General features: G+C 36.4%; 1 protein-coding gene across 1 annotated transcript; it reads right to left on the bottom strand.

Moving 5' to 3' along the window:
• Positions 1-6,544: 6,544 nt before the first annotated feature.
• On the bottom strand, positions 6,545-9,552 carry LOC145004408 (polyadenylate-binding protein RBP47-like). The gene is made up of 6 exons (XM_078963319.1): positions 9,004-9,552; positions 8,191-8,698; positions 8,015-8,094; positions 7,140-7,270; positions 6,964-7,060; positions 6,545-6,891 (listed from the first exon to the last, which is right to left on the bottom strand). The coding sequence occupies exons 1-6, from the start codon at positions 9,376-9,378 to the stop codon at positions 6,718-6,720; spliced, it is 1,365 nt and encodes a 454-aa protein (XP_078819445.1). The 5' UTR covers positions 9,379-9,552; the 3' UTR covers positions 6,545-6,717.
• Between the last annotated feature and the right edge of the window lie 2,895 nt (positions 9,553-12,447).

Below are 12,447 nucleotides of genomic sequence, written 5' to 3'. Positions count from 1 at the left end.
AAAGGACATTATAACCCACCCTCGGCCTCTTTGTTACCTTCCAATACCCAGAAAACCCTAAAATCATGTATAACCTCCATGGATGAAGAATTAGAGCTTGGGAAGAGAAATTAAGAAGAAGAAGGTTGAAGATCAAGAGGCTAGCATCTAGATATCATTATAGATCAGGGATCTACTCCTCCTTTGGATCATTTCTAAGGTAACAATCTTTTACCTTGAGTTTCCTTCTTCTAGATTCGTTCTTGGTTGCTATTTTGGGGATTATGGCTTAAGTGGAATCAATTTCGAGTTTAGAAGCTAGATCTGAAGTTGAAACTTCAGATCCAAGCTTGTAATGATCCTATTTGTTGTAAAGGTGTTGTCCTAGAGTGGTTGGTGAAGTCCCTTTGCCTTAAGCCTTAAGCCTAGAGTATTTGGGGCTTATTTCCCCATGGTTTCACGTAAAGTTTGCACCATTACGTGTGGGGAAGGTTGTAGGAGGTTGGATCTATGGATTGGAGTCACTACATTGCTTGAAAGCTTCTGTATGGAATGAGGATTGAAGAGACTCGACGAGTCACATGGGTGAACTCGGTGAGTAGTATGAACATATGCTTGGACTCGACGAGATGGAAGAACAACTCGGCGAGTCTGTTGAAGATTGCCTTGGACTCGGTGAGTCTGTTCTTGGACTCGACGAGTCTGGTCGCGAAGTCCTAACCTTTTTGGTTGAGCTGTGAATCGGTGAGTCGAGGGACGACTCGGTGAGTGGAGCAGGAAGTGACTCAGAGTTTGTGGGACTCGGTAAGTTGGGTCGCGATATGGGATTTTCATAGCATAGGGACTCGACGAGTCAGCGGGCTGACTTGGCGAGTAGAGTCAGTCAGGCAGGTTGATTTTGACTGAGGACTTTGACTTTGACCAAGAGTTGACAAGTTGACTTCCACGGATAATTTAGTAATTATTGGTATTTATTGAGTTTAGTCTTTCGGTATTATCAGTGGTGGAGTTCGTGTCGGAGGTTGGAGCAGCGTGATCTTATCTTTTCAGTCAGTAGTTGTGAGGTGAGTTACCGTCACTATATCGACAGTGTCTAAGGCACCAAGGCCAGCCGTTTATCGGATTGTAATCTGAGTATTGTTGTTATATTATTGCTTTGCTATGTTTACATCCTGGTAGTTAGGATGGTATCTGTTAGAGACCTGGTTAAGGTCGGTATCTTGGTACATCGGATGATGCTATATTAGTGACCGGTTAGGTCGGTATCCTGTTTAGAGTATGCTATGTATGTGATCTACTAGATCGGTTGATTGATGATTAATTGTTATGTGGTTATATGTTTATGTGCACATGGTTGGTTGACTGGGGTTGGGTTGAGGCGGTCCTGCTTTGTGCTGTAGGGCAACATACCCAGGGCGGACCGGATATTCCAAAGCCCCAGCGAGCGGTCTGGATAGGTTGTAGGCCCCACGAGGGTGGACCAGACGTGCCGAGGCTGGGAGAGTGGACCAAGCCGATTGAAGGCCCATTGCGGGCGGACCAGTCATACTGTAGACTCAGAGAGTGGACCAGGTGGATTGAAGGCCCAGTGCGGGCAGACCAATCACATTGTAGACTCGATGTATATGGCTAGACTCGGAGGGTGGACCAGGTGGACTGAAGGCCTGGTATGACGGACCAGTCACACAGTAGACCCGAAGTGCATGGCTGTTCTTTTCTGTTATGATATGTTATGCGTATGGTATATGTGGATGGTATGTTGGGCGTATCTCACTAAGCGTCCGGGCTTACAGTTGTGGTTTAAATGTTTCAGGTACTTTAGGAGACCGTGGCAAGGCGAAGGCGTGATCGTACCGCTACTCATGTTCTTGTTCTATGATATGGTTCTGGGAATACTTTGATAATAAATGTATTGAAAACCTTTTTGTAATAACTTAATGAAATTGGGTGGTTTTTGAAAAGTTTAAATTGGCTTGAATTTTTTAGAGTGTTACATGATGATATCGTTGTATTTGGGGTGGTTGATGGGATTAGATTGATCAGGCTAAAAGGTGAGTCTAATACGGGGCGCAAAGTTTCTTGCTTATCTTGCAGGGTGATTTTCAATGGCGCCGATGAGGCTACTTAGCTTCACGGACTGAGGGTTGATGCACTGGCTAGTTCGTTTGGCGATGCTACAAAGGAAGTTAAGTTGCAAAACAAGTGAACACTAGGTTAGGAAGCACTACCAGAGGATGGACCCTGATATTACTCTCTGATGCCTAAGTTAGATCGCAGATATTAAAATTGTTGAATTGCTAGTGAAGGTGATCTGGATTTACCGATGTTTGTCGAGGTATTTATACGCATACGAGAGAATCTTGATTATTGCTATTAGCCGAATGACGGTGTTGTCCAGAGGTTGCAAGGATAGTAACTTATAATATAATTTTAATGTTTTTTCCATGTTTCTCGGAATATGGCATGGGTATTTGCTTGAATAATTTATTGATATAAGATATTGTCTTTTCGATTGTGCAATTGATGTGGACTGCTAAAGGGAACCGGCCTTGTTAGTCATGGATTTACCATCTTGGTTGGGCCTGCATTAGTGTTGTCATATAACTCTTATATATGGGCTAACTTCCTACATCATTTAACTTTATTTTTTGTCCACATTCAGTCTTTATGACCTGCTACTCCATGTTAAGCCGCAAAAATGACTTAATAGCGTACTATTTTTTTCAGTTTGTACAGATTTAATCCTTAATATTTTTGTACACATTTAGTTCTTGTGACAGGTTTCTTTTGTTCACGACATCCTAAGTGGGATAATCATTAATGATGTGTTCCCATATGTGGCTCATCCTTCACATATATTAGTAACTTAATTCACAAATCGATCAAATAATGTTGGTGCCTAATTTTCTCCAAGCAGAAGGTGTTGGTTTCATCAATCTCCATAGCAATCAACGACATATTACCATTTTAAGTCATTATCCCTTTTTCTAATGATGATTTTGTTCATACTTCCCCGTTAATTAATGTACATTTCTATTCTAATTTTTTGATGTTTATTTTACTAACCCCCCCCCCCCCCTTTTTATTACTTAAACCGTGAAAATCCATAGTTCTCATTGTCTAATTAGTCTCACAATGAATCACATAAAAGAAAACCTAACACTCCAATCACAGGCAAGAAACTCTCCTAAGTCCTAAACTAAATGAAAAAATGATACAAATGCCTTACGAACTTTCTAGGGTTTATCCGTTGAGTCCCTAAAGTTTTTTTTCGGGCTTTATGGGTCCCTAAACTAGGATATGACCTACTCTTTAAGTCTTTTACAACCTGTAATGGCCTGTATAGTGACCTTTCGACCAAAAAAAACTCACATTGTATCCTTATAAAGCAAAAAAATAAGTTTAAGGATCAATGCGTACCAAAAACAACTCTCATTTTCTTCTAAAGATGATTCACACTCAATTTGTATCCTCCTGAACCAAATGCTTGTCAACATTTTACTCATCCATTATAGCCACCAGAACTCACCTTAATCACCATCAAATCAGTATCACAACATCCCAATCCAAACACCCTTATTATTCCGCTTTGTCTTGTGAAATAAGCCACCAGTGGAGCACTCATACCCCATAAAAACCACCAGTCAGCCACCATAACTAATCACCTGCAAATCGAAGAAAAAAATAGATGAACTCTTAGTTTCTCTGTGAACCTCATCAAACCCACGCATCCTTCTCAACATCGCATCCATCAAACCTGCAACTCGGAGGGAGAAGGAGAGGTAGCTTGTGCGATTTTAAATAGAGAAGAAGGAGGGAGGGGGTCAATTCCTTGAAGAGCTTAAATCGAATCAAATAAAATAGTGGAAAGGGGTTGTGATTGAGAATTGATTAAAAAGGGAAGAGAGTTGTGATCTTCGGTGAGTGTGTGTGACGATCGAGGGTGAAGATGGAAAGAAGAACAACGATTGATTTCTTAGGAGGGTACAAATTGAGTGTGAATTAGCTTTAGAAGAAAATGAGTGTTTTCTTTCTGTACGAATTGATCCTCGAACTATATGGGCACAATGTGGGGTTTTTTGGTCTAAAAGGTCACAGAACCGGCTATTACAGGTTGATAAGGACTAAAGAGTAGGTCATATCCTAGTTTAGGAACCCATAAAGCCTGGAAAAAACTTCAGGGACTCAACAGGTAAACCCTATAATGTTCGTAGGACATTTGTGTCCTTTTCCCAAACTAAATCCTTCGACCACCATTATTTGAACTCAATATAAATTCCATGCAAACCCTTGACACGCTCACGCACCATCTTATACTCCAAAAAAACGTCTTATGGTCAAAGCAACTAATTATGGAAGCATGTGGGAAATCCCTTTAATTGGATAAACATATACATAACTTCCATGCAAAATCTTCATTCTAAAAGTTAAATAACAATTAACTCCCATTACCAAATCATACCTACACTTTGGCCAAATCGAAGACCTCATCCAGTCACCTACATGTCACACACATAACCAAACCTTTAGATATTGTTTGTTTTTTCTAAAAAAACCACTTATGACCACTTATTGCTGCACCGCTCAGCACACGCTCAGCACTTGGCCATTTGCAGCTGTTTGTTTTTCAGAATACTTCTAACTTAAAAAATGATGTGTGTGTTGCGTGGCGCAGCACTAGACCACCTGCTTCACAATTTTAACTTATTACAGCAGTCTGCAGACGTTAAAAAACAAACAGATTTTTTATTACATGTTGTAGCTGTTTTGTCCACATTTGTTACAGGAAGTTGCAAATGTGGTCCGTAAACTTCATATATTTTCTCTTCGAAAAAACAAATAGCACCTTAGTCACCACCCTCACAGCTCTCCTAAACCCATGTGAATAGCCATTAGTCACCACCCTCACAGCTCTCCTAAACCCATGTGAATAGCCACTAGACGAGCCAATTTGGGAAGAGTAAATGGTATGAGGTTCGATCAAATAGAAAGAATAGTAATATGAATCCAAACAAACAATTACATGAACTAAAATAACTATACAAAGAATAGTAATTTTATTGATGTTTAACAGGGAATCAACAATGCACCTACTAGAAAACAGAATTTTGTTGATATTTAAATAAAAGAACCAATAATGCACCTACTACAAAATGTATAGTAAAATTATAGGTATCTCTCATCAAAGTCAAGTCGAGATAACTCCCGAGGAGAGGGGGTTGAATGGCCAGAGGGTGGAAAAGTGTGGTAAGGGGGAGGGAGGCGACCCTTGCTGTATCAGAAGATCGAGGTACGTAGTTCTCAAGCTTTGCGAAAGGATGAGGGACTGCTTGGCGTTGCATGTTAGAACTCATTAAAGCCCGATTCGCATCATTATGCTCGATAAACGGAATGAGGGAAGCTCCAATAGAAAAATATTGGAAGGAAAAAATACTTCGAAGATGAACCTGTTCCCATGCAATAGTCAGGAATTCTTGACGATATCGAGCTGGAAGAACCCTACTAAATAAGACACTTATAAATTATTTTTGACCTGATCTTAGTGGCTTCTTCTGCTATAAACGATGGATTAATCATTCAAAAGAACAAATCAAGTTCATACAGAAACAAACCCTTGTAAAATTTCCATGGGTTATAACATCCAAATGAATACGGGTGGCAAATCGGGTCATCGTGTCGTGTTTTTGTCTGACACAACACGACATGACAATGTTTTATGTAACACGAACACGACACGAAACGACGTCGGGTTTTTTTTAACTAATGGGAAAACGAACCGATTTAAAAACGACAAACACAACACGACACGATAAAGATAACCTAATAAAAAAAATAGTTTATTTAATTAATATTTAATCGTACATAACACGAAAATACGAAAAACACGACAAATAAATGTTAAATCGTATCACTTTCGTGTTGAATTTTAAGCACGAACACGACATCGTGTTTTTTAAACTTAACACGAATACGACACAAATTCGAATTTCAGTTTCGTTCCAATTTCATTTCGTGTATTTTTGTCATGTCAGTGTCAATAATTGACACCCCTACAAATGAATGACCAAAAAAATAATAATATTAAGTTTTTCATTATAAGTTGCATGTTTTCTTTAACGTTTGCCTCCCAAACTCATATGTTGTATAGAAAGACAATCATACCGAGATCAAAATGAATTTGTGTACCAACAATTCGAAAGAGACAAATAATCAAATTGCAAAAATCAAAAGTTGCATAGTTGTCATGTACCAACAACCACTCATAAACATAAACATAAAACAATAAAAGTGACTCGTATTCTTTGCAATTATATTTCATTTCTTAGCAACAATTCGAAAATACGTATCTTAAATGCTATTCCCATTCCCAACTAATAAAGTGTGCACACAAATGTTTATTGATGACAATGGACAAGAAAAGACATTCCCTCATGTGCATATATTGATTATATTCAGAGTGTCATATAAAGTATTTTGTAGTCATATAACTCCTAATTTTCTGTAATACGTATGATACATCTACACAAACAAACCAAAAAAATTTTAATATAAAAACAACACAGAATAATCCCCAAAATTCAAACTCATTAAAGACCCCAAACAACCTCCAGTTACATTTTTATAATCCATAAAATAAAATAAAAAGTAAAACAAAAAAAAAAAAAAAAAATGGTATAAGTCTTTAATATCTCATCATCATCATCATCTTCTCCACTAACAAAAACACAATAATTATTATTAGCTTACAGACTGCTGATGATTTCCATATCCATTCGACCCGTAACCCGACGCATCACCACCGCCATACATTCCCGCATCCTGGTTACCGTACCCATAACCGCCACCACCACCGCCGCCATAACCACCGTAACCGCCGCCACCTTGCTTCCCCTGGTAGCTTCCACCCATGTTCTGCGTCATGTAAAATTACTTATTTACCCTTCATATTAAAAAAAAGAGAGAAGCAGAGATTTAATTTCATACCTGTCTGCCGGCAGGAGTTTTACCCCATGAAATACGGACCGTCTGTTTTCCGATTACTGTCCCGTGCATGTTCTGAATTGCGTCCTCCGCGCTGCTTCTATATAATTACGAAAAAATAAATATTAATAAAATAAACAAAATTATAATTAATTAATATATTTTTAAAAAAAAATTACCTGTTTGCGAATCTAACAAAACCACATCCTTTTCCTACGGGAATTTTAACGGATAAAATTTCACCACATTGAATGAAGGTTTGTCTTAAGTCTTCATCGTTGACTTCTGAGTCAAGTCCACCTACAAAGATCTATGGGAAAAAAAATTACACGTCAGCAAAATCTGTTTCATGGAATTGGAATTGGTGATTCCATTCCGTCCATGTTTGATGGATTTCGAATATAGTTGGAAGGGATTGCATTTTATTCTTCCTTTTTAATCGAAAACCAAAATTACCCTCTTGAATATTATGAAATATATTTAATTTTGATTCTAAGTGAAAATTCAAAAACTATTATTTAATTCTATTTATCTCACAAAAATATTATAAGAACTAAACAAATCCTATTGAAGATTTGTTTGGTTGGATGGAATGGAATCATGAATGAATGGAAATATGGAATGCTACAAAGGGTAATAGAATAAGGTAATTGAATCAGTCATTACATTCCATAATCCATAATTAATGAAATTTTAGTTAAAAACTATAAATTTTGAACATACAAAAAAGCTTATTAAAACCTAAATAATATTATAGTAAACTAGAAATAATAAATATATTTTTTGTAGCTCCTTTTGTAATTTAAATAAAATCTTGAAATTAGTAACAATGGTTATGTTATAAATTTCTTTTTAAAAAAACACCCATAGTAGGGAATAAAAAATTAACAAAATGGATGGAGAATGGTCATATTCCATTGTATCACGGAAAAAATAAAAAATTTATCATTACAATGGAATGAATGATTCCGTTCCTTTCAAGATTCCGACGTACAATGGAATGAAGAATTCCATTCCATCTTTTTAGGTAGGACAAAGGAAGCAACAAACTCACTGTTGTATTGGAAGAATCTTCATCAGACTGAGAGCTTTGAGGCATGGCACCAAATCCACCTCCACCCGCCAATATCACAGCTAAAAAATTTCACAATAATGAGTCTACATTACACTACATCACATACTAAATCAAGAAAATCAAACAAAACACAATCAAGAATCAAGAAAACAGACCTTGTGATGAATATTGTTGTTGTTGTTGTTGTTGTCCATATTGTTGTAAAGTAGATGCTTTCTTAGGAGTTGCAACACCAATTCTCATAGGGCGACTTGAACAATATTGACCATTCATTTCATTCATAGCTCTAGATCTTTCAGTTTCATCACTAAACCTAACAAATCCATACCCTTTTGAACACCCAGTGTTTGTGTCAAAAACTACTTTTGCACCTTTCACTGATGGGTATCTGCTTGCAAATGTTTCATTCAACATTGAATCAGTTACATCTGGAGCCAAATCTCCAACAAATATCGATAGATCTGAACCAGTGCTTTCTCCACGCTTTTCTCCTGTGCTAAAACTCGCCCAGTTTAACCGGAATGCTTGATCGGTACTTGGCATCATGGTTCCATTGTAGGTCTGAAGGATTTTCTCAGCGGATGAATGAGAAAGAAACTCGATGAATCCATAACGTTCTGATTGGCCAGTCTGTTTGTTTCGTATCAGTTTTATAGATTGAACCTGCAAATTTAATGAATACAGTGTTACGAACGTGGTAGGGAAGAGATACGGAGTAATTGATAGCAATAATTGATGTGGATCTTGAACATTGTTGAGTAAAAGTTGAAATCCATGACTAATTGAACTTGTAGACAAACATTACAAGTACAATTCTTGCTCGAAATGGGATAAGGAATGTTTCGTACATGTTTTTTGCTTAAATTAGTTACACTCCAAAGGCTAACAAGCAACAGAAGTACAAATTGAGTGGATACAGATTCAAGATATAACAAAGAAGAAACAAAATGAAGGTGAAAAAGCCTAACCTCGCCGGTTTGCGAGAAGCATGACTGGAGATAAGCTTCGTCCATCCAGTGCTGTAGATCACCAACCCAGATCGTCTTATTATCTTCGCTAGAACTTTGAATCTGGTTACTTGTTTGCTGTTGTTGAGCCTGTTGTTGATACTGTTGTTGATGACCTTGTTGATAAGGATATGGCATATATGCTGTTGGCGGCGGTTGTTGGTACATCATCGCCGGGTGATGCATAGCCGCCGCCGCAGGGTACTGCTGCATCGCTAACCAATGTTGTTGGTATTGTTGCATCGCTAACCACTGCTGCTGTTGTTGTTGCTGCTGTTGTGGAGTCAAATCGGCGCCGTTGCCGGTGACGTTTCCGTTGCCGTTGGTTGACTGCATCTTGAGTACGTTGTGATGATTAAATATCTATCTCCTCTATTGTGCTGTGATTAACCTCCGGGAAGTTCTTCGGTGGTGGATTGCGGCGCAGATAGGATGAGGAGGTGGGAGACCTGGTGTAGGAGGCAAACCAGGGTTGTTTGAGGAAGGAGGAAAAGAGTGGTCAAACAAGGCTCCCGAAGATTTAAATCATGGCGTTGAATTTACACTTACCCCCTTCATGATATTTGAGAGTTACATTTCATCCCCATGTGTTGCTAGGTCTAAACGGTTTTTTAATAAAATGCAAATTTTCCAAAAGGTTTTTTTTTAATCAATTCAGGATACTTGGGTAGAATATGCTTGATTTTGTTTCTATGATTATAACATATATCAACAATAATGACATTAACAATGACAATTACAATAACATAATCTCAAGTCTCATAAGAATAATGGAAGGGAAGAGGTAAGATGATGAGTAGCCAAATAGCAGGACAAAGACCAAGCATTTAGCATAACATTCCGAGCAAATACTACCACATACAACATACAGTGAGAATGAAAGCAAACGACTAACTTATAAGGATACAAATACAAACAAAAGTTGTTCTGAAAGTTGAAAGGTTTGCAGATATAAACAATATAAGCAAAATACTAAAAATAAAGCATCGAGCAAAACACTAGCCATAAAGTTGGAGAAAGTACTAGCAGATACAAACAAACAACAAAATGGAACAAATTTTATATTTGCATCCATTGCGGACAAAGGCACACATGAAGGACCACTACATGTACAAATAAAAGGTTAAGTTCTTAGGATTATAACATAAAATGAAGTTAAATCAATAAGTGTTGGTTATATAAATTTACAAATTAAATTTTTTAGAATTTTGAAGACAATTAAAGTTAATTCAGTTTCACTAGTTTGATAGTTTGGGCCGGTCTTTATAAAATTCCAAACACATAATATATTATCCATTTTGGACAATCCCAACATAAAAACTTTCTACGGGTCAACCATCCAAGTATAACTTTCGGCTGTGTACATTAAATTTAAAATTCTTATGCGATCTGATGCCCTCATAGCTTTAAAACATACCATGAAATGAAATGTATCTACACTACTAGAAGAAATGTTTTGTTTCCTTGTATTTATATTTTTTTTACTTTCATCCACCCGTGGAAAAAAAAAGGCCAACATGTTAGCACACTTGATTTGTGGCATGGCTATGTAATTTCTAACATCTTATGCATATTTACCGATATAGTTTTTGTTTTATATAACCTATCACGAAACCTTACGAGGTCAGAAATAGAGTTTAAATATTCATAATTCTAAAGCTTTTGTAAGATCAACTCTCTTATTTAAATAATAATAATAATAATAATGTTTTGAAGTCGGATGCTACACAACCACAAAGTTTGAGAGCATTATATTAATATTTTTCTTTTAATAGTTAAAATAGACATGAATAAATTTATTTTATCTAGTTACATCTTCCAGCCATGTTGTGCTTTATAAGGGAAATTTTTGGCAAATAAAAGAAAGTAAGAGGACTATATTTAACAAAGCCAATTAGAAAAGAGGTGGTTTGGATCTGGGAAATCGCCCTCATCGGCTCTGGTGCTGACGAGGATGGTTTACAGCCGTAGATTGGGCGGTGGTATTTGGCGATCAACCGTACTAAAGGAAAGACTTATGTGTGACTCGGTGAAAGCTACTTTCAGTGGGGACCACTGATCGTTGATCTTGATCATAATACCAAGGGTTTTTATAAATATCCTCTCCCTTTTCTAATTCCATCCATTTTTTTTGTTTTTTTCTTATGTTTTTTAAATTTATTATTATTATTATTATTATTATTATTATTATTATTATTATTATATTTTAATATTAATATATTAATATTATTATTATAAAATTCAAACAGTTAAATAAAATCGGTTTTTTATTATATTTAATTATTATTATTATTATTATTATTATTATAAATTTCGAACAACATTTTATATATCGGATTATATTATAAATTCGAACGAATATATAAAATTGGTTTTTAATTTTTTTTTATTTTTTAATTATATAAATTGGTTTTTAAAATTGGATGACATTATAAATTTGGATGAAATTTTAAAATTCGTACGACGTTATAAATTTGAACGACATAATAAAATTCAAACGACTATATAAAACGGAACAAAAGCAAAGTTTGTCTTTATTTATCACGGATATATTAATTGGTTCGTTATTACATTTGTGTGGTGCGTTATGTGGATTGAAAACAAATGTTACTTTTGTTTCATTTTATATAGTCGTTCAAATTTTATAATGTTGTCCGAAATTTAAAATGTTGTCCAAATTTTATATGGTTATCGAAATTTATAATACTACCTCAAAGAGCTCGAACAATTACTGGAAGAAATTGATTTCGAAGATCAAAAGAATAAGAAGTAACAATGAGATGTCTTTGCCACAACGTGGAAAGCGAAAGAATCGTGATTTGTGGAGTTTGAAGAACCTTTCTGGCGTGGCACACTAGCTTACCACATTGTGGTTACTGAACAACCAACACCTCTTAATTTAAAGACCTTGCCTGCACATTTGGAGTATGATTTTCTAGAGGAGAACGAACATAAGCTGGTCATCATTGCATCAGACCTATTGCCGGAAGACAAAGAAGTTTGGGTTGGAGTTTTGAAGAAACACAAAAACTTGACTACATGGAGAATCACTAACATCAAAGGAATAAGTCCTTCTTATTGCTCCCACAAGATTTTCATGAAAGAGGAAACAAAGTTAGTCGTTCGACCTTAGAGAAGACTCAATCCTAGGATGGAAGAAGTCGTAAAGAAAGAGGTGGTGAAGTTGATAGATGCATGGATTATTTACTCAATTTACGATAGCATGTAGGTGGGCCCGATACACGTAGTGCCAAAGTAAGGAGGAATGATGGTTGTGACAAACGACAAGGGCAAGTTGATCCCGACTAGGACGGTAACCAAATGATGAGTCTGCATCGATTATCGCAAGTTAAATAATGTTACTTGCAAAGACCACTTTCCTTTATCTTTTGTTGATCAAATTCT

Source organism: Lactuca saligna, chromosome 7, assembly GCF_052625555.1.
Source record: "Lactuca saligna cultivar CGN05327 chromosome 7, ASM5262555v1, whole genome shotgun sequence".
NCBI lineage: Eukaryota > Viridiplantae > Streptophyta > Magnoliopsida > Asterales > Asteraceae > Lactuca > Lactuca saligna.
The sequence above is the reverse complement of the archived record's forward strand: the minus strand, read 5'-3'. Positions and strand labels throughout refer to the sequence as shown.

Coding starts and splice junctions, on each gene's coding strand:
- LOC145004408 (XM_078963319.1), bottom strand. CDS start 9,378: ATGCAGTCAACCAACGGCAACGGAAACGTCACCGGCAACGGCGCCGAT. Junction 7,061..7,139: donor TTTGTTAGATTCGCAAACAG/GTAATTTTTTTT, acceptor GTAATTATATAG/AAGCAGCGCGGAGGACGCAA. Junction 6,892..6,963: donor AAACTCCTGCCGGCAGACAG/GTATGAAATTAA, acceptor TACATGACGCAG/AACATGGGTGGAAGCTACCA.